The 23,533-nt window shown below is 36.9% G+C and overlaps 1 protein-coding gene across 1 annotated transcript in view; it reads left to right on the top strand.

Moving 5' to 3' along the window:
• Nucleotides 1-23,533, top strand: part of LOC108714924 (mucin-5AC-like) — a 40,533-nt gene that overhangs the window by 15,794 nt on the left and 1,206 nt on the right. The window contains exons 17-38 of the mRNA XM_041561911.1: nucleotides 334-586; nucleotides 1,433-1,485; nucleotides 2,218-2,318; nucleotides 2,902-3,053; nucleotides 4,157-4,295; nucleotides 5,595-5,702; nucleotides 6,105-6,284; nucleotides 7,954-8,193; nucleotides 8,674-8,830; nucleotides 9,306-9,434; nucleotides 9,704-9,854; nucleotides 10,859-10,899; nucleotides 11,758-11,970; nucleotides 12,155-13,224; nucleotides 13,308-13,878; nucleotides 14,369-15,676; nucleotides 15,948-16,922; nucleotides 17,194-17,781; nucleotides 18,445-19,395; nucleotides 19,667-20,647; nucleotides 20,919-21,187; nucleotides 21,370-21,860. Coding sequence (XP_041417845.1) covers nucleotides 334-586; nucleotides 1,433-1,485; nucleotides 2,218-2,318; nucleotides 2,902-3,053; nucleotides 4,157-4,295; nucleotides 5,595-5,702; nucleotides 6,105-6,284; nucleotides 7,954-8,193; nucleotides 8,674-8,830; nucleotides 9,306-9,434; nucleotides 9,704-9,854; nucleotides 10,859-10,899; nucleotides 11,758-11,970; nucleotides 12,155-13,224; nucleotides 13,308-13,878; nucleotides 14,369-15,676; nucleotides 15,948-16,922; nucleotides 17,194-17,781; nucleotides 18,445-19,395; nucleotides 19,667-20,647; nucleotides 20,919-21,187; nucleotides 21,370-21,860 — 9,121 coding nt within the window. The remainder of the gene's footprint in view (nucleotides 1-333; nucleotides 587-1,432; nucleotides 1,486-2,217; nucleotides 2,319-2,901; nucleotides 3,054-4,156; nucleotides 4,296-5,594; nucleotides 5,703-6,104; nucleotides 6,285-7,953; nucleotides 8,194-8,673; nucleotides 8,831-9,305; nucleotides 9,435-9,703; nucleotides 9,855-10,858; nucleotides 10,900-11,757; nucleotides 11,971-12,154; nucleotides 13,225-13,307; nucleotides 13,879-14,368; nucleotides 15,677-15,947; nucleotides 16,923-17,193; nucleotides 17,782-18,444; nucleotides 19,396-19,666; nucleotides 20,648-20,918; nucleotides 21,188-21,369; nucleotides 21,861-23,533) is intronic.

The following is a 23,533-nucleotide window of genomic DNA, read 5'->3' as shown; positions in this document are numbered from 1 at the left end:
AGGCGGGGTTATATATATAGAATACCAGCTTAATTCACTGAATTTGAGACATAAAATTGGCTTATGATGCTATGACAGCATTGCTTGGTTTTGCACACTATGTGGGTAGGGTTTAGACAGGAGGCATAACTGTGCTCTTACCTGTGGTTTCCATTCAGAACTTGAAACTACTCATGGAAGTAAATCCCACTAATTCTACAACTTTTGGGGTAATTGTTTGTAAGGAGGCCAATGCTTTCTTTACTTGTTATCTTATCACCATCAGTATAACATATTATTGCATTCAGTAAAAATGCCTAATTCCTCATTTCTACATCCCAATGTTTACACCAGATGTCTCCACCAAATGCCCAAGCACCATGAAGTACAGCTACAATGTCACAGCCTGCCAGCCTACTTGCCGTTCCCTCAGTGAGCTTGATGTCACTTGCAATATCGACTTTGTGCCCATTGATGGCTGCATTTGTGCAGATGGAACCTACCTTAATGAGTATGGCAAATGTGTTCCCCGTGACCAATGTCCCTGCTATTTCAGGGGAAAACTATTGAAATCTGGAGAAACAATTAAGGAACTTGGAGCACTGTGGTAAGTAAATGCTTTTTAAATACAAAAAAACCCACACACGTTTACAAACAAGCAAAAACAAAATCCAGTTTGTTTAGTTGATTGCTTAACTGGGGATGTATTTTTATTTCTGAATGATGGCTGTAATAACTGAATTATAGTAAAAATGTTGATGTATAATTGAAACATGTTGTTGTAGTCTTCGGTATATCTCCTAGTTGATAGTGTTGTCCTTTTGCTGTCTGGGCAAGAGATATGCTTACAAGTGCTACCGCAAGCCATGTTTAAGCTGCAATAATGTCTGCAAGAATTACACTGTACATCTTAGAGACGTGTCAAACACAATTTTATTCAGGTGAAAAAGGACTATTGCATCATCATTACATTCTTATTACGATAAAATATATAACACACCTATAACATGGGTCACCATCAGTAATTGTATGGCCTGTACTACTAAGTTAACAGGATCCTCCCCCATGGTGCCCAAATTATCACTTGGGCCTCATGGGTAGTGGACCCTGTCAACAAATAAATGGTTCATGAATTCTGCCGAATCCCTTCCCATGATCTACATACATTCTCTAGAACATTCTCCTGCAGATTGACATCTAGCCACACGCCCTCCATCTCTTTCCATGATTTCTATCAAATGTCAAGTCATTGGAAGTCTGAGGGGTGGGTGATACTCAAGCTTGTGGTCAACCAGCACACAACTACAGTATGTTAGCACATACAGGACTAATGAGGAAATGCAATAATAAATTCCCTCAAGTAAGGATACACATTTGCATTTCCCAGTGTAGTATTCTTCATTATTGCTATATTTTATGTAGTCTAGTAAGTTTGTATTTATTTTTACTATAGTACCTGCTCTCTGGGAAAACTGGACTGCATTGGACACCTTAATCTTTCGAAAGGTAAACCATTTCAATTATGACTAGCATTTAAGGAAATATTGAATGTGATGAATTTATTGCTCTTTATCTACTTTGACATTTTTTATGTTTTCTATAGGTGAGTATAGAGCTAAATGTGTTACATTTGAACTGAGAATCCTTAATTCAAACTGTTTCATATTTGTTATTAATTGTAGTATTTTCTGACAGTCAAAAAAAGGTTTTTTCTTAACAAATTGTTTTAGAATTACTTATATTAGATATAACAAACTGAAACATTTATCAGTACCAGATTGTCAGAATGAGATAAAAACATCAAGTAGGTCATGTACAAAGCCCTTTGGTGCTAGTGCAAGATCACCCCTTACTTTTTGGTTTCCTTATGTTGCACCTTCTCTATTTCCCTGTTTTTAGTTCCCCTAAGTAGGGTAGACCCAAGGTTTTGGAACAAGTGGCACTGAGCTACGCTTTACTTCTTTTACTTTATAGACAGAAGGGACAGTGGCCTCCCAATGTAGAAAGGATTATGGTCAGAAACACATATCATTCATTGTTTGAGTTTTTTTAAACCAATTAATTGAAAAGGAATTGAAGTATGCTATTTGCGTTCTGAATTTCTGTGACAATGCAAATTAATTTTTCTTATTTATTTTTTTCCCCCTTTGGTAGTAAAGAGACCCCATCCACTGACCATGCTGAAACTAATAATGTCAATTTTTATATTGATTGTTTATGTTATTGTTTTTCTTTTAGTGTGTAAGTCCCCTAAGGTCTACTTTGACTGCGCTAACCAAAGTGCTAGCACCACTGGTGTGGAATGTGAGAAAAGCTGTCAGACTCTTGATATGAACTGTGTAAGTTCTACAATCTAATCAAATGTGTTGATAAAGTTACAGAGGCTTACATTTTAAAGAATTCGATTTGGTAGAAGCTGCAATTACTGTAATTACACATGTTCCTGGTATCATAGCTTTTTTTATTTGGGGGTAGTGATAGGCAAATTTATTCACCAGGTGTGAATTCGCGGAGAATTCCCGTGATTCGCCGCCAGCGAATAAATTCGAAACTGCCGTCCAAAATAAATTGATGCAAATTTTTCGCCGTTTCACAAATTCCGTGGGAAATTCACTAATTTTTCAGCGAAAAAGCCCCAAATTTGCCAATCACTATTTGTGAGTAAGCTGGGATGAACTTGGCAAAGATGAATAAAGAACAAGGCTGTAGGAATATCAATTGACTTGATACATTTTTGGCAGAAGTCAACAGTATTCCAATACATCAAAATTATCCAATATGTGTTATATAGGGAACCATGTTCAGCCTTATCAAGCCAATCACTATGTATTTTTAACTGTAGCTGCTTTTATGCTGATATAACTGCAGGGTGTATATTTTTATTAGCAGTCTGCTTAGTTTGTTTTGTAACGTTCCTTACAGTACAGCGCTCAATGCGTGTCTGGCTGCATGTGCCCTGAAGGATTCATAGCAAATGGAACGGACGGATGTATTACAGAGGATCAGTGCCCCTGCGTGTACAACAATGATGCCTATGCAGAGGGTTCTTCGATTAGAGTTTCATGCAAAACATGGTAACTGTCATGAATGAGAAACTACCATATAATATTATTATAATAATTTAGCACTGTGTTTCCAACTTTAATCTTTAATTTATGATCTGTTATTTATTTAGCACCTTACAGAAAGGATATATTATTTACATCAGTCATCAGTGCCTAAGTATAGTTTACAGCCCAGGCTCCATATCATATTTACAGTGTAGGGTCAGTTTTATCAGAAGCCAATTAACTTGCCTGTATGTTTCTGGATTGCATCTGGTTTATATTTGATTTGTTTTTAATGTAGTTTAATCTGGTTTCTACAGCAGATATTTAAATATTCAACTTTTCCAATTTCATTTTTTTTATTACAATTTGGAAGCTCAGAGTTGCAAACATTCATTCAGACCAATGGGCATATCAGTATTTATTTGACTGGAAATCTTGCAACTTACTGTACTTGAAAATGTTCTTGAGCAATGTGAAAAAAACACGGCTGAGTATTTTCAATACCATTTTAGCAACCAATGGTAAATACCTGAAAATAAAGAAAATGTGAGAAATATTCAGTGTCATATCACAGATGCTAGATATACAGCAAAAAGTCAAGCACAATTGCTAAAATATGAAATATATGATCTTCCATTAAGTCTCATTGCTACAAATTAATTTTAAGTTAGTTACTCGAGTATGTAAAGAAACTTTCAGTGACCCTGAAACCTATAAACTTAGCATGTTAAAGTAAGTGTAAGGGTGAGATTTTCTCCTTTAATCTTGATGTAATTTGACCAGCGCATATTTTAAACTTTGTGAAACTGTATGTGGTAATTTATAAGAAAACAGTCTACTTTTTTGTACAATGTATTAATTTCTGAATTAGACATTCAGTGACATATTTCTTTAATTTAAATTGTTAAATCCAGAAGGATTAACAAATTTAGGGGCAGTATTGGTTAGATTTGTTTAGTTGATATTGACGGGGCATTTTTTATTTAAATGTGTTGATTCTTTTTGGAGGTTTGGATGTTTATATTTATATTCTTCCCCTTTACAATCTAAAATGTTTAGTGCTATCTTGTTGTCAAATTCAGTGACCTCTGATAACTAAAATTATCTTGTTTTTTCCTTCCATACAGCACCTGTAGAAACAGAATGTGGAGCTGCACTGGTGAGACTTGTTTGGCAACCTGTGCGGTGTATGGAGACGGCCACTATTACACATTCGACAGCAACAGATATGGTTTCAGTGGAGACTGTCAATATGTCCTGGCTCAAGTAAATCCCACTTCTGTTATAGATGTTGAAAAGTCTATGATGTATACACTCACATTTAAAGGCAACAAAGGGTGTTGACTTGTGCCACAAAATAATTGGTGGGACTGTACTTTTGTATAATCAAACAATAGAGGTGGTGGTTAATAATAGGTCCAATGCGCAGAACTTTACTGCAAAACTCAAGTGCTTTATTGTGTCACGACATGTTTCGAGCTGGGCTCTTTCTCAAGTGATAACAAAGTATGTCTCCAGTACTTACTTAAAGGGTAAACTCCACCGATAATTAGTGGTAATTAGGTAACATCTCCCATCCCCACATCTTTGTAGTAAAAAAAAAAAAAAAAAAGTGAAGTAGAACACTTGGAATCCCAAATAGCCATTGCCCTGGGGGTACATTTTAAGGGCCTAGCCCTTGGGGGTCCAAGAGATTAAAAGTCCAATCAGTTCATTGTGAAAGTCCAAAGATAAACGTGAGTAAATGTCCAATAGCCTTTCAAGTCCTGAAGGCAATAGATGACCCCAGCATTGCTCCAAGAGCCTGCGGAGAGCTCCAAAAATGCTTCACAACAGAAAAAATTACATCTGTGATACATAACATTGCCATAAAATACATATCTAATTTATAGACGCAGTATGTATTGCCAGTAATTAAGTCTTACTAGTGATGGGCGAATTTATTCGCCAGGCGCGAATTCGCGGCGAATTAGCGCGATTCGCCGCCAGCGAATAAATTCGCGAAAATTCGCGGAAAAAATTCGCCGGCGTCAAAATTTTTTTTTTTGTCAAAAACGAGACGCCAGTGCCGTTTCGCAAATTTTTCGCCGTTTCGCGAATTTCGCAAATTTTTCGGCGAAGCGAAACAGCGCAAATTTGCCCATCACTAAGTCTTACCCTTTTGTAGAAACATTCATCGTTTTCAATTTTACTGTCATTTCTATGGCAACATTAATATCTGGAGAGAAAAAGAGTTCATAGTTAATGTTAGAAAGAGTTTGTCTTAATTCACTTTAATGTACTTTTGTATAAGAGCTAGAGAACAAAAAAAGGGGGAAAAGAAAAATAGGAAGCAGACATTACGGAGTGGTAAGAAATAGGCACATTTCGTATTCAACATTTCTACTGGCCTTCATTTTTTATTATTTATAGTTGTTTTTTTTTTTTAAATAGTGGCCTTATACTTCTGGCCTCCTATTCTCCCAGGGCAGTCAAAATACCATAAGAAATAATGATTAGACCAATGTGAGTTTATCAGTGATGTTCATCCTTTTATTTTACTATATGTTATTCTTTTCATATTAGGATTATTGTGCTGATCCCAATAATGGTACCTTCCGCATCATCACTGAAAACATTCCATGTGGTAGCACAGGAACCACTTGTTCTAAGTCCATTCGATTCTATCTTGGAGTAAGTCATAATTCTTACAATTCTAGCATTATATTACCAGCTGATGTCTTTGTGAAGGAATTACTTGGTGTATTTAACTAAATGCATTGGGGGGCAACTTCATATCTTAAAATATTTAAAATTCTCCCAAAAAGAGAAATTGTTGTCAAGTAAGGAAGAAATTTGCACATTTGGTATGTCCATGTGACCTCTTAATAAGCACAAAATAAGCACTAGCACATGCCGGTGCACACAACATCACAGTAGCTCACACATGCGGAGGGGGGAGGACTACTATGTGGCAGTGATGACTTGGTCAAGCCTTCTCATTTTGTATATTCTTCCCATTGTTGTACTTTTTTTTGCTACTATTAACTGTTTTATTAATTTGCTTTCTCTATTTTTTCTTACATTTTTTGGCAGAATAATTTACTTATACTTTCTGAAGAAAAATTTGAAGTGCAGGTTACGGGTTCTGGAACTTATGTGCCATACAAAGTGCACCAGATGGGTATATTTTTGGTGATTGAGACTCTGAATGGAATCGTTCTGGTGTGGGATAAAAAAACAAGTATTTATATTAAGCTTCAACCAGATTTTAAGGTAAGCTCAAAAAACATAATTAAATATTTAAATGTATACTGAAGAATTAATCGAACATTAATGATATATAAATTGAAGTATTTTGATACATAGTCTATTGAGGTTTTTCTAAAGTACAGTATGTGATACAGTACTACTTACTAAATAATAAAGCTTGAGTTTGAACATAACATCTGAGTAAAGCCTAGCCTTGAGTATGCAGAAATATATATTTTTTTTGTAGATGCTAGTAAAGTAGGTTTCACGGGGACATGATTATACTTTTAACTACATTAGACACATAGTGGGGAATCTTTTTTTCAGATAGAAAAGAATAAAGAACAAGAAACCACCCCTTCAGGAACTGAACTTTAACTTGAAACAACGCAAGAGGTTCATAGGGGCAGATTAATCAAGGGTCGAATTTCGAAGTGTAAAATACTTAAAAATTCGACCATCAAATTGAATCCTACGAAATTAAATTCAAATTTGTAGGATTTTTAGCATCCTACGGTCGTATTCCGATCGTAATACTAGTACTTCGAAACGTGTGATTCAAATTAATTTATCGTACGATCGTACAATTTTCCTTAGAATGCCAAAAACTTAGAACATTGCCCTGGAAGGTCCCCATAGGCTAACATAGCACTTCGGCAGGTTTAAGTTGGCGAAGTATTGAAGTCGAGTTTTTTTAAAGAGACAGTACTTCGATTATCGAATGGCCGAATAGTCGAACGATTTTTACTTCGAATCAAAGTAAATTCGAAGTCGTAGTATCCTATTCGATGGTCAAAATATTCAAAAAATTACTTCGAAATTCAAACTTTTTGTACTTTGAAAATTCACTTGAACCTTAGTAATTCTGCCCCTTACTGTTGAGGGCAGTGTGTTTGTGTCTGTTGACACATTGGGGCCGATTCATCAAGGGTCGAATATCGAGGGTTAATTAACCCTCGATATTCGACTAGGAATTGAAATCCTTCGACTTCGAATATCGAAGTCGAAGGATTTAGCGCAAATTCTGCAATCGTACGATCGAAGGATTATTCCTTCGATCGAACGATTAAATCCTTCGAATCGAACGATTCGCAGGATTTAAATCCAACGATTGAAGGCATTTCCTTCGATCAAAAAAACTTAGGCAAGCCTATGGGGACCTTCCCCATAGGCTAACATTGACTTCGGTAGCTTTTATCTGCCGAACTAGGGGGTCGAAGTTTTTTTTAAAGAGACAGTACTTCGACTATCGAATGGTCGAATAGTCGAACGATTTTTACTTCGAATCCTTTGATTCGAAGTCGTAGTCGAAGGTCGAAGTAGCCCATTCGATGGTCGAAGTAGCCCAAAAAATACTTCGAAATTCGAAGTTTTTTTACTTCGAATCCTTCACTCGAATTTAGTGAATCGGCCCCAATGATTGTGTCTGAGATCTGGGCTCTGTCTGTTGATGTTTTGTTGTTTGGCTTCTTTGAAAAGCATAACATCCAGGGCTACAGTCAGCTTCACATATGGATATATTATATGTACTGTATGTCAGTGTAACTATATGTCTGTCTGTATATATATATATATATATATATATATATATATATATATATATATATATATATATATATAGTGTATGCACTGGGGTCATTTGGATGACTAGTGTCTTTTTATAACCTAACTTAACTATTTAACTATTTAACAGGGCAAAATTTGTGGCTTATGCGGCAACTATGATGGAAACTCTGTAAATGACTTCACCACCAGAAGTCTATCAATTGTTTCAGATGTATTGGAATTTGGAGACAGCTGGAAACAATCCACAAGTTGTCCTGCTCCTTTGGCCATTGGCGATTCTTGTGCAGCCAACGCATACAGGAAGCCATGGGCAGAGAAAAAGTGCAGCGTTATCATTGGTACCACCTTTGCCGCTTGCCATGCTGTCGTAAGTTCAGTAACAGATTTAAGAAAACACTACAGAATTAATTTCAGTTGAATTAGACTGATATCCATTCTTCCCTTAGCTGTATGTTGTTCCAATTTATTGTGACTTCTAATATCTAGCGATGAGCAACATTTTTTGCCAGGTTTCACAGCAAAAATGATGGCCATAATCTGTAATGGGTGAAAAAAATTGTCGTCCATAGACATCAATGTATTTTTTCGGCTTTTCAAAAAAAATTTCATCGAAGGGACACATTTTACACAGTTTATCTGAATATAGATTAATGATACTGAACCTTCTGTAATACATTTATTTTATATCAAACTCTCACACGCACATATATATATACACACACACATACACACAACTCCAAACATACAAATATATCATTCAGAACTGCATTTTTATTAAAAATGGATTTGACTTAAATGATTGTGAATATTTTACAAATCTTTTTTTTTTCCCTCCCCAACCAACCAGGTGAACCCAAATCCATATTACAGCACATGTATTAATGATGCTTGTGCTTGTGATACTGGTGGGGATTGTGAGTGTCTCTGTACTGCAATTGCTGCATATGCTCAAGCCTGTAGTGAGGCTGGTGCGTGCGTCAGCTGGAGAACCCCAGATTTCTGTCGTAAGTACATGTTTATTTTATATATATATTGTGTGATCTATACGTATAAAAAGTATAGTCATCATTTCAATTTAAAATTTTACAATAATAACAAGTGTTTAAAATACATACATAGTCATTTTTATTGAAAATATATTTATATTCATACATGTATGCTCTCAGTTAGGAAAATTTTCCCCCAAATGCCTGTACCCTAAAATGAACAAAAGCTGGCACTTGGCTAATAGCAAATGCTGCTTGACTACCTTAGGCCTATAACATATATCTTTTCTCTGCCAGAATAAAAAGGATACTGGAAAATGGCTAATCTAATAAAAGTAGGCTGTGACAAAAAGTGACAGGTTGGCCTATTTGTGACATACTGTAGGCTTTAGCAAAGCAATAGAAAAATAGCTGGTTGGTTTTTTGTTTACTAAAATGCAATGTTGTTGCTTAAACCAAACCTATTGACACATTGATTTTATCCCCAAAATAGCTTTGTTCTGTGATTACTACAACCTTGAAGGACAGTGTGAATGGCACTACCAAGCCTGTGGAGCACCATGCATGAGGACTTGCAGGAACCCCACTGGATTGTGCTATTACAAGCTGGTGGGCTTAGAAGGTACCAATTTGAAATTCAGATAAACAAGCAACTAATGTTTTTACAGAATTCGAGATTCAGTTTCCTACGCAATACAGAAGCATTGTAACCTATTTTGTAGATGTAGATGGAGGTTGCAAAATATCAGGTTTTAATACAGATGATAATATCTGAATATAATGAACATATCATTTACATACTTAGGAATTAACCTTTACTCTTTGCTGGCAACATCATCTATGTGTTGGTTATCTTTCTGGTGTCACAACAACTTTACTTTACTTCTATAGGTTGCTACCCAGTATGTCCACCTGACAGACCTTACTTTGATGAAGAAAGGATGACCTGTGTGAGATCTTGCTGTTATGATAGCAGAGGCAGGAATTATCCATTTGGTGGAGTGATGCCCAGAGAGCCTGAGGATGCTAACTGTACAATTTGGTAAGCCATATTTCTATATTTTGCGATATAAAATAGAAAGTTTTGAGCATTAGCGATGGGCAAATTTATTCACCAGGCGAAAATATTCCCGCGATTCGCCGCCAGCGAATAAATTTGCGAAACCGCTGCCAAAATTCGGCGTTTCGTGAATTACGCTGGAAATTCTCGAATTTTTCTGCAAAACGCACCAAATTCGCCCATCACTATTGAGCATTAGTTAACAAATCAGATCATTTACTTTTACATTTAAGAAATATATACAAAACATAGGCAGTAATTTGTTTAGTCATGAAAGAAAACTCAGGGTTCTGAGGACTTGTGAGTTGAAAAGACATGTAACAAGAGGACATTTGTATTATACCATACCTTTCATCGTTTCTTTTTACTTCCTGTGCTTTTTGACTTTCCTTTTCCAGTTTGCCACAGAATTCCTTCAGTCATTGTTATTCTTATGATTTTCCACTCTTCAAGTGTCCTTTCATATCATATCATTTTGGACCTTATATATTTTCTCTTTATATGTTGGTCTACTGGTCTTCCTTTTTCTATCCTTTCTGCCTCTGCTTCTTATTTTTTTCTGTTGTATCTCCCCTTAATTTCTATTTGTACTTTATTTCTGTTTTGATCTTTTCCATCTGTTGTTAAATCCTCACCTGCTCCATAATGTTTCCCCTTACTGCTTAATTTCCTTCTTCTCTTTCCTGTCCTGCCCTTCCCCAAATCCCTTTATTCTTTTTTGTAGGACCCGTTTGGTTTATTCTCTGACACTTACTTTAGCCATTTACCCTCCAAAGATTAATTTCCTTCTAAGAAATGGCTCTACTGCAGCATGATGATTGGAAATAATATTTTTTGAAAATGCTACATATCCCGTGGCACAGCCTGTCAATGTCCTTGTATAAATGAAGAAGTAAATAAAAGATTTCTTATTTTAGAAAGGGAACCATGTGGTGACTGTGAGTACTACATAGTACAATATAATCATACATTTCTTTTTCTTTTAGTGTTTGCACCAGAGGAGGAAGACAGTGCTTTGCTGATACAGGTATATTACTGCTAATCTAAATATATTGCAGCATAATCTATTACATTCCTTCATCATTTTTGTGCCACTAAATTTACATTTACACAATACAGACCACTACAAAGCATTAATATTCCCATTACATTTGCAGATCCAAATCTGTTATAATAAGGGGCCGATTCACTAAGGGTCGAATATCGAGGGTTAATTAACCCTCGATATTTGACTAGGAATTAAAATCCTTCGACTTCGAATATCGAAGTCGAAGGATTTAGCGCAGATAGTTCGATCGGATAACTCCTTCGATCGAACGATAAAATCCTTAGAATCGAACGATTGGAAGGATTTTAATCCAACAATCGAAGGAATATCCTTCGATCAAAAAAACTTAGGAAAGCCTATGGGGACCTTCCCCATAGGCTAACATTGACTTCGGTAGCTTTTAGATGGCGAACTAGGGGGTCGAAGTTTTTTTTTAAAAAGACAGTACTTCAACTATCGAATGGTCGAATAGTCGAACGATTTTTACTACGAATCCTTCGATTCGAAGTCGTAGTCGAAGGTCGAAGTAGCCCATTCGATGGTCGAAGTAGCCCAAAGTTACCTTCGAATCCTTCACTCGAAGTTAGTGAATCGCCCCTGTATGTCCTATAATATAATTGGTATTGCATGGATTATTAAAACTGGTGTGCAACTATAAATAATGTACCCCTTATGCTATAATATTTGTATATTAGAAGCCTTGCAGGAAATTAGTGCAGCCCAAGAAAAAGAGCAAAGCTTAGATGAAAAGGTCAATGAGCTGTAAATAATCTGCCAATTAAATTATTTAAACAAATCATTGGACATGACAAAATATATAAAATGCCATTTCCACAGGTTGTTGCGAGTATGATGCTACAATGTATACAACATCACAACCAATCTACTGTACTACTGATGGACTGGGAGGTAGTGTCCATGCCATATGTGAGAATGGAACAATCACAAGATACGCTACAAATTCACCTTGCACAAAAACGACAACATCAACTCCAGTGACTACAACAAGGACTACAACACGTGTTACTACAGTAACATCCCCACCACCAGGTACAACCCTGTCAATCTCTTTCAATATATATGTAATAAAGTAATGCAAAATCAAACCTGAATTAATATTACTTAGTTAATCTGAAATTAATGTTAATATACTGTATGTGTAAAGGAAATATATATTCATGTAAAAAATAGAATGTTATTTTTAAAAGGAAGCTCATTTATGCACATTTTGCAGATTGTTTCTACTACCCCACTCCTGACACAACTCCTGATGGTCACCTTGTTCCTCCTTACACTAATCCTGATACTGTTCCTTCGGCAACTCCATTCTGTACATTGACCCCATGGATTGATGTAAGCAACCCACAATTTGGGGGAACTGGAGATGATGAATCTTTTGACAATATCAGAAGAAATGGAATTTCCATCTGTAATGAGACCATGACTATTATGAGTGTTGATTGCAGAGCAAAAAAATTTCCCTATGCTTCACTGGCAGACTTAGGACAAACCATTACATGCAACAAAGATGTAGGTTTGATTTGCCTGAACAGCGAGAACACCCGAATATGTGACAACTATGAAATCCAAATCCAATGCTGCACTCCAAATAGAGCTATAGAACCAACACCAAAAACTCCTATAGTTTCATCTGCTTCTTCAAATGATGCTCCTCCCAACACAAATCCTGATACTGTTCCCTTGGCAACTCCATTCTGTACATTGACCCCATGGATTGATGTAAGCAACCCACAATTTGGGGGAACTGGAGATGATGAATCTTTTGACAATATCAGAAAAAATGGAATCTCCATTTGTAATGAGACCATGACTATTATGAGCGTTGTTTGCAGAGCAAAAAAATTTCCCGATGCTTCACTGGCTGACTTAGAACAAACCCTAACATGCAACAAAGATGTAGGTTTGATTTGCCTGAACAGTGAGAACTTCCCAATGTGTTACAACTATGAAATCCAAATCCAATGCTGCACTCCAAATAGAGCTATAGAACCAACACCAAAAACTCCTATACTTTCAACTACCACTTCAAATGATGCTCCTCCCAACACAAATCCTGATACTGTTCCCTTGGCAACTCCATTCTGTACATTGACCCCATGGATTGATGTAAGCTATCCACAATTTGGGGGAACTGGAGATGATGAATCTTTTGACAATATCAGAAGAAATGGAATTTCCATTTGTAATGAGACCATGACTATTATGAGTGTTGATTGCAGAGCAAAAAAATTTCCTGATGCTTCACTGGCTGACATAGGACAAACCATAACATGCAACAAAGATGTAGGTTTGATTTGCCTGAACAGTGAGAACTCCCCAATATGTGACAACTATGAAATCCAAATCCAATGTTGCACTCCAAATAGAGCTATAGAACCAACACCAAAAACTCCTATAGTTTCAACTACTTGTTCAATGCGTACAACAACTACTACAAGCAGTCCAACTACAACAACAACCACAAGTCATCCAACAACAACTACAAGCCCGACAACAACAACACAATCTCCAACAACCACCACAAGCAGTCCAACAACCACAACCCATCCAACAACGACTACAACAACCACAAGTCATCCAACAACTACAACAACCACAAGTCATCCAACAACAACTACAACAACAACCACAACTACAACTCATCCAACAACTACTACAACTACAAGTCCAACAACAACAACAACAACCACAAGCCATCCACCAACTACAACAACAACCCATCCAACAACTACAAGTCCACAAACTACAACAACAACCACAAGCCCTCCAACAACTACATCAACTCATACAACTACGACAACTCCAACAACAACAACGACTACCACAAGCCCTCCAACAACTACATCAACTCATACAACTACTACAACTCCAACAACAACTACCACAAGCCCTCCAACAACTACATCTACTATAGAGACCACAACCAGTGTTACTACAGTAACATCTACAAGAACACATGGTAAAAACCTATAAATGTATTATAAAGTGTATTTTAATTGTGTTATTATGAATTTCTGAGAAATAAAGGTAAAACACCAATGCATATGTGAAACATATCATATAATGTTTTTAAAACAAAGATATAAATTATACCTAGATAATATGACTAACATACTGCACATAGCTGATATGACTTACTTATATACAGTATATTTTGTTGTCTGTTGTAAATAATAAGGACATTTTATAACCATGTTCATAACCATGTTAATACAATGACATTTTAAAGGCAACTAACTCTGCTTCTTTTGCAGCTTGGTTGCTCATGTTTTTCAAAATGAGCAAACAAAGAGATACATTCTACCAAGCTGATATTACTTATTTTTTTAAAGAATGTTTTGGTAAATTGTATATATTGAGGACATTTTCTAACCATGTAAAAATAGCATGATATTTTTAAAGGCAACTAACTCTGCTCCTTTTGCAGCTTGTACTACTCCCTCTCCACGTCTTGTCCCATCACCCCCTGTCTGTACATTGACCCCATGGATTGATGTAAGCTATCCAGAATCTGGGGGAACTGGAGATGATGAATCTTTTGATAATATCAGAAGAAATGGAATCTCCATCTGTAATGAGACCATGACTATTATGAGTGTTGATTGCAGAGCAAAAAATTTTCCTGATACTTCACTGGCTGACATAAGACAAACCATAACATGCAACAAAGATGTAGGTTTGATTTGCCTGAACAGCGAGAACACCCGAATATGTGATAACTATGAAATCCAAATCCAATGCTGCACTCCAAATAGAGCTATAGAACCAACACCAAAAACTCCTATAGTTTCAACTACTAATTCAAATGATGCTCCTCCCAACACAAATCCTGATACTGTTCCCTTGGCAACTCCATTCTGTACTGTGACCCCATGGATTGATGTAAGCTATCCACAATTTGGGGGAACTGGAGATGATGAATCTTTTGACAATATCAGAAGAAATGGAATTTCCATTTGTAATGAGACCATGACTGTTATGAGTGTTGATTGCAGAGCAAAAAATTTTCCGGATGCTTCACTGGCTGACATAGGACAAACCATAACATGCAACAAAGATGTAGGTTTGATTTGCCTGAACAGCGAGAACTCCCCAATATGTGACAACTATGAAATCCAAATTCATTGCTGCACTGGTACTACTACTACTATGGAAACAACAACAGAAACACCTTTAGAAACAACAGAAACAGTTGTAGAGACAACAACTTGTTCAATGACTACCACAACAACCACAAGTAGTCCAACAACAACCTCAACCACGACCCATCCAACAACTACAACAACAACTTCACCTACAACAACCACAACAACCTCAACCCATACAACAACTACAAGTCCAACAACAACTACAAGTCCAACAACAACAACAACAACAAGCCATCCAACAACAACAACAACAAGCCATCCAACAACAACAAGCATTCCAACCACTACAACTACAAGCCATCCAACCACTACAACCACAAGCATTCCAACAACTACAACCACAAGCCATCCAACCACTACAACCACAAGCATTCCAACAACTACAACCACAAGCCATCCAACCACTACAACCACAAGCATTCCAACAACAACAACAACTAGCCATCCAACAACTACAACAACCCATCCAACAACTACAACAACAACCCATCCAACCACTTCAACAACAACAACCACAAGCCCTCCAACAACATCCACTACAGAGACCACAACCAGTGTAACTACAGTAACATCTACCAGAACACATGGTAAAATCCGATAAATATTTTTAATGCATACAGTATTTTATTGTGTTATTATGTAGTTCTAAGAAACAAAGGTAAATAACTAACTGCATATGTGGACCACCTCATATAATGTTTTTTTCAACATGAGTAATCAAAGAGATACATTCTACCTAGTTGATATGATTTATTTTATAAAGAATGTTTTGGTACATTGTATATATTAAGGACATTTTATAACCTTGTAAAAATAGCATGATATTTTTAAAGGCAACTAACTCTGCTCCTTTTGCAGCTTGTACTACTCCTTCTCCACGTCTTGTCTCTTCAACCCCTCCACGTCTTGTCTCATCAACCCCTCCACGTCTTGTCTCATCAACCCCTGTCTGTACTGTGACCCCATGGATTGATGTAAGCTATCCACAATTTGGGGGAACTGGAGATGATGAATCTTTTGATAATATCAGAAGAAATGGAATCTCCATCTGTAATGAGACCATGACTATTGTGAGTGTTGATTGCAGAGCAAAAAATTTTCCCGATGCTTCACTGGCTGACATAAGACAAACCATAACATGCAACAAAGATGTAGGTTTGATTTGCCTGAACAGCGAGAACTCCCCAATATGTGACAACTATGAAATCCAAATTCATTGCTGCACTGGTACTACTACTACTATGGAAACAACAACAGAAACACCTTTAGAAACAACAGAAACAGTTGTAGAGACAACAACTTGTTCAATGACAACCACAGCTACCACAAGCAGCCCAACAACAACCTCAACCACGACCCATCCAACAACTACAACAACAACTTCACCTACAACAACCACAACAACCTCAACCCATACAACAACTACAAGTCCAACAACAACTACAAGTCCAACAACAACAACAACAACAAGCCATCCAACAACAACAACAACAAGCCATCCAACAACCACAAGCATTCCAACCACTACAACTACAAGCCATCCAACCACTACAACCACAAGCATTCCAACAACTACAACCACAAGCCATCCAACCACTACAACCACAAGCATTCCAACAACTACAACCACAAGCCATCCAACCACTACAACCACAAGCATTCCAACAACAACAACAACTAGCCATCCAACAACTACAACAACCCATCCAACAACTACAACAACAACCCATCCAACCACTTCAAGAACAACAACAACAACCACAAGCCCTCCAACAACATCCACTACAGAGACCACAACCAGTGTAACTACAGTAACATCTACCAGAACACATGGTAAAATCCGATAAATATTTTTAATGCATACAGTATTTTATTGTGTTATTATGTAGTTCTAAGAAACAAAGGTAAATAACTAACTGCATATGTGGACCACCTCATATAATGTTTTTTTCAACATGAGTAATCAAAGAGATACATTCTACCTAGTTGATATGATTTATTTTATAAAGAATGTTTTGGTACATTGTATATATTAAGGACATTTTATAACCTTGTAAAAATAGCATGATATTTTTAAAGGCAACTAACTCTGCTCCTTTTGCAGCTTGTACTACTCCTTCTCCACGTCTTGTCTCATCAACCCCTCCACGTCTTGTCTCATCAACCCCTCCACGTCTTGTCTCATCAACCCCTGTCTGTACTGTGACCCCATGGATTGATGTAAGCTATCCACAATTTGGGGGAACTGGAGATGATGAATCTTTTGATAATATCAGAAGAAATGGAATCTCCATCTGTAATGAGACCATGACTATTGTGAGTGTTGATTGCAGAGCAAAAAATTTTCCCGATGCTTCACTGGCTGACATAAGACAAACCATAACATGCAACAAAGATGTAGGTTTGATTTGCCTGAACAGCGAGAACTCCCCAATATGTGACAACTATGAAATCCAAATTCATTGCTGCACTGGTACTACTACTACTATGGAAACAACAACAGAAACACCTTTAGAAACAACAGAAACAGTTGTAGAGACAACAACTTGTTCAATGACAACCACAGCTACCACAAGCAGCCCAACAACAACCTCAACCACGACCCATCCAACAACTACAACAACAACTTCACCTACAACAACCACAACAACCTCAACCCATACAACAACTACAAGTCCAACAACAACTACAAGTCCAACAACAACAACAACTACAACAACAAGCCATCCAACAACAACAACAACAAGCCATCCAACAACCACAAGCATTCCAACCACTACAACTACAAGCCATCCAACCACTACAACCACAAGCATTCCAACAACTACAACCACAAGCCATCCAACCACTACAACCACAAGCATTCCAACAACTACAACCACAAGCCATCCAACCACTACAACCACAAGCATTCCAACAACAACAACAACTAGCCATCCAACAACTACAACAACCCATCCAACAACTACAACAACAACCCATCCAACCACTTCAAGAACAACAACAACAACCACAAGCCCTCCAACAACATCCACTACAGAGACCACAACCAGTGTAACTACAGTAACATCTACCAGAACACATGGTAAAATCCGATAAATATTTTTAATGCATACAGTATTTTATTGTGTTATTATGTAGTTCTAAGAAACAAAGGTAAATAACTAACTGCATATGTGGACCACCTCATATAATGTTTTTTCAACATGAGTAATCAAAGAGATACATTCTACCTAGTTGATATGATTTATTTTATAAAGAATGTTTTGGTATATTGTATATATTAAGGATATTTTATAACCTTGTAAAAATAGCATGATATTTTTAAAGGCAACTAACTCTGCTCCTTTTGCAGCTTGTACTACTCCTTCTCCACGTCTTGTCTCATCAACCCCTCCACGTCTTGTCTCATCAACCCCTGTCTGTACTGTGACCCCATGGATTGATGTAAGCTATCCACAATTTGGGGGAACTGGAGATGATGAATCTTTTGATAATATCAGAAGAAATGGAATCTCTATCTGTAATGAGACCATGACTATTGTGAGTGTTGATTGCAGAGCAAAAAATTTTCCCGATGCTTCACTGGCTGACATAAGACAAACCATAACATGCAACAAAGATGTAGGTTTGATTTGCCTGAACAGCGAGAACTCCCCAATATGTGACAACTATGAAATCCAAATTCATTGCTGCACTGGTACTACTACTACTATGGAAACAACAACAGAAACACCTTTAGAAACAACAGAAACAGTTGTAGAGACAACAACTTGTTCAATGACAACCACAGCTACCACAAGCAGCCCAACAACAACCTCAACCACGACCCATCCAACAACTACAACAACAACTTCACCTACAACAACCACAACAACCTCAACCCATACAACAACTACAAGTCCAACAACAACTACAAGTCCAACAACAACAACAACTACAACAACAAGCCATCCAACAACAACAACAACAAGCCATCCAACAACCACAAGCATTCCAACCACTACAACTACAAGCCATCCAACCACTACAACCACAAGCATTCCAACAACTACAACCACAAGCCATCCAACCACTACAACCACAAGCATTCCAACAACTACAACCACAAGCCATCCAACCACTACAACCACAAGCATTCCAACAACAACAACAACTAGCCATCCAACAACTACAACAACCCATCCAACAACAACAACCCATCCAACCACTTCAAGAACAACAACAACAACCACAAGCCCTCCAACAACATCCACTACAGAGACCACAACCAGTGTAACTACAGTAACATCTACCAGAACACATGGTAAAATCCGATAAATATTTTTAATGCATACAGTATTTTATTGTGTTATTATGTAGTTCTAAGAAACAAAGGTAAATAACTAACTGCATATGTGGACCACCTCATATAATGTTTTTTTCAACATGAGTAATCAAAGAGATACATTCTACCTAGTTGATATGATTTATTTTATAAAGAATGTTTTGGTATATTGTATATATTAAGGACATTTTATAACCTTGTAAAAATAGCATGATATTTTTAAAGGCAACTAACTCTGCTCCTTTTGCAGCTTGTACTACTCCTTCTCCACGTCTTGTCTCATCAACCCCTCCACGTCTTGTCTCATCAACCCCTCCACGTCTTGTCTCATCAACCCCTGTCTGTACTGTGACCCCATGGATTGATGTAAGCTATCCACAATTTGGGGGAACTGGAGATGATGAATCTTTTGATAATATCAGAAGAAATGGAATCTCCATCTGTAATGAGACCATGACTATTGTGAGTGTTGATTGCAGAGCAAAAAATTTTCCCGATGCTTCACTGGCTGACATAAGACAAACCATAACATGCAACAAAGATGTAGGTTTGATTTGCCTGAACAGCGAGAACTCCCCAATATGTGACAACTATGAAATCCAAATTCATTGCTGCACTGGTACTACTACTACTATGGAAACAACAACAGAAACACCTTTAGAAACAACAGAAACAGTTGTAGAGACAACAACTTGTTCAATGACAACCACAGCTACCACAAGCAGCCCAACAACAACCTCAACCACGACCCATCCAACAACTACAACAACAACTTCACCTACAACAACCACAACAACCTCAACCCATACAACAACTACAAGTCCAACAACAACTACAAGTCCAACAACAGCAACAACTACAACAACAAGCCATCCAACAACAACAACAACAAGCCATCCAACAACCACAAGCATTCCAACCACTACAACTACAAGCCATCCAACCACTACAACCACAAGCATTCCAACAACTACAACCACAAGCCATCCAACCACTACAACCACAAGCATTCCAACAACTACAACCACAAGCCATCCAACCACTACAACCACAAGCATTCCAACAACAACAACAACTAGCCATCCAACAACTACAACAACCCATCCAACAACTACAACAACAACCCATCCAACCACTTCAAGAACAACAACAACAACCACAAGCCCTCCAACAACATCCACTACAGAGACCACAACCAGTGTAACTACAGTAACATCTACCAGAACACATGGTAAAATCCGATAAATATTTTTAATGCATACAGTATTTTATTGTGTTATTATGTAGTTCTAAGAAACAAAGGTAAATAACTAACTGCATATGTGGACCACCTCATATAATGTTTTTTTCAACATGAGTAATCAAAGAGATACATTCTACCTAGTTGATATGATTTATTTTATAAAGAATGTTTTGGTATATTGTATATATTAAGGACATTTTATAACCTTGTAAAAATAGCATGATATTTTTAAAGGCAACTAACTCTGCTCCTTTTGCAGCTTGTACTACTCCTTCTCCACGTCTTGTCTCATCAACCCCTCCACGTCTTGTCTCATCAACCCCTGTCTGTACTGTGACCCCATGGATTGATGTAAGCTATCCACAATTTGGGGGAACTGGAGATGATGAATCTTTTGATAATATCAGAAGAAATGGAATCTCCATCTGTAATGAGACCATGACTATTGTGAGTGTTGATTGCAGAGCAAAAAATTTTCCCGATGCTTCACTGGCTGACATAAGACAAACCATAACATGCAACAAAGATGTAGGTTTGATTTGCCTGAACAGCGAGAACTCCCCAATATGTGACAACTATGAAATCCAAATTCATTGCTGCACTGGTACTACTACTACTATGGAAACAACAACAGAAACACCTTTAGAAACAACAGAAACAGTTGTAGAGACAACAACTTGTTCAATGACAACCACAGCTACCACAAGCAGCCCAACAACAACCTCAACCACGACCCATCCAACAACTACAACAACAACTTCACCTACAACAACCACAACAACCTCAACCCATACAACAACTACAAGTCCAACAACAACTACAAGTCCAACAACAACCTCAACCACAAGCCCTCCAACAACTACAACGACAATTCCAACAACCACAAGCCATCCAACAACTACAACAACAAGTCCAACAACAACCACAACATCTACATCAACAACACATACAACTTCTACCTATGTCACTATCACTTCAACATCTGGGACAACTACTTCTACAGTGCCAACTACATCAACAACTACAACATCCACATCATCTACACCTACTACAACTACAGTATCTACAACCATCTCAACTACAAGTACAGAGACCACAACATCAGAACCCACTACATCCTTAACTCCAACAACTACATTTTCAACAATCACCACATCAACAAGATGTTATTGCCAAGTACAAACAACCTTATATATCAGTGGTAAGTTTGTTATATGATTTGCATCTGTTTAATTTTAATTACATAATTATTTGCAACTATAATTAGCATACCAGTCTGTTTATTATGGCTACTTCAAGTTGAACTTGTACTATTTTGTTCTAGTGCAATTTAGAGATACATTTCTAAATTTTAAAATATTACGAAAGACAAATTGCAGCACATAATGTTTCAAATTAACACAAATTGTACAGATGGTTTGCAAATCTTGGATCCTATATGTTCTACACAAAAAATTATAAAGGGAAACATTATTAATTTTCCTCCTTTAGAGACATACAACAGGAAAAATAAAATATTAATGGATAGTAGGCCTACAGCTTATCTGTAGGCAAAGCTACTGTAACTGCAGAATGTGGCATTGTCTGATATGTTAAAGCATTTCGCTGCTTTTATAGTTTGAAAACTCTGATAGTATGCACAAAAAATGCCAGAATAGTCTTATCCTCGACAGTTATTAAGGGAAATTTTCAATTATGAATATATGCTTTCTTGTTCTCCAGAGATACTTTGAAGGTTACACAGGCTCAGTCTATATTTTTACTGTGTCTTAATGAGTCACTTGGAGTAATTTTTTATTTCCTAGGATGCTAACATGTACCCAATTGAAAGATGTACTCTGCTCCTTATGCCAAACTGAGCAATAGTGGCCCATTTTTAAACTTTACATTCTGCATTTTTAATGTAAATTACAGTACCTTAGTGTCTGAATGTATAGGATCATAATGTCCCATAAATGACATTCTCCATACCAGGAAAAATAGTCATAAAGCCATATATAGCGGGTCACAAAATAAGAAGGCTTTATCAGCATTCATTAGTTTTTCTGCCATTTAGGCATTTAACAAAATGTGAGGAAGGACCCTAGTACATACTTTAAGTAAGACATACTTCACACTGAAACACTCCATATATTTCCTATAGGGAATGCCCTTTTCAAGGCAAGCAGAATGGAAACTCCACTCAATAGACAAGATGTATATTATATAAGCAATTTGTTATACTCTCATTACATACTGTCATTACAGTAGAATATAGCTTAGATAACTAAGCAACTTTTACAGGTTATTTTATGACTTTTAAAATTAAATATTGATACTCAGAAACAGAAAGCTAAGAATTAGAACTTGCCCGAAAACATGTCTGCCTATGACTGCTGCTGGCATGTTTGGCAAGTCATCATTTGCCAAAATAACACTGGTTACCTTTTTTCAAATTCTGTGCTCAGTTATATATGTTACAAACAGAATGACATTTCCACTTGCTTTGCTACGATAAATAGATACAATATGTTCTTTTAGGGGCAGATTTATCAAGGTTCGAATTTAGAAGTAAAAAGTATTTCAAAATTCGACAATCAAATTAAAATACTTCGAATATCGATCGAAGGATTTTTCACTGAATTTGGCAATCGAACAATCGAAGTAAAATCGTTCGATCGTATGATTAAATAGTTCGAATCGAACGATTCAAACGAATTGAACGATTTCATCGATCGATGAAGGGATTTTCCTTCGACCTCGAAAAATGTTGTAGAAGGTCCCCATAGGCTAACATAGCACTTCGGCAGGTTTAATTTGGCAAAGTATTGATGTCGAAGAGACAGTACTTCGATTATCGAATGGTCGAATATTCGAACGATTTTTACTTCGAAT

This window comes from Xenopus laevis, chromosome 4S (assembly GCF_017654675.1).
Source record: "Xenopus laevis strain J_2021 chromosome 4S, Xenopus_laevis_v10.1, whole genome shotgun sequence".
NCBI lineage: Eukaryota > Metazoa > Chordata > Amphibia > Anura > Pipidae > Xenopus > Xenopus laevis.
The sequence above is the reverse complement of the archived record's forward strand: the minus strand, read 5'-3'. Positions and strand labels throughout refer to the sequence as shown.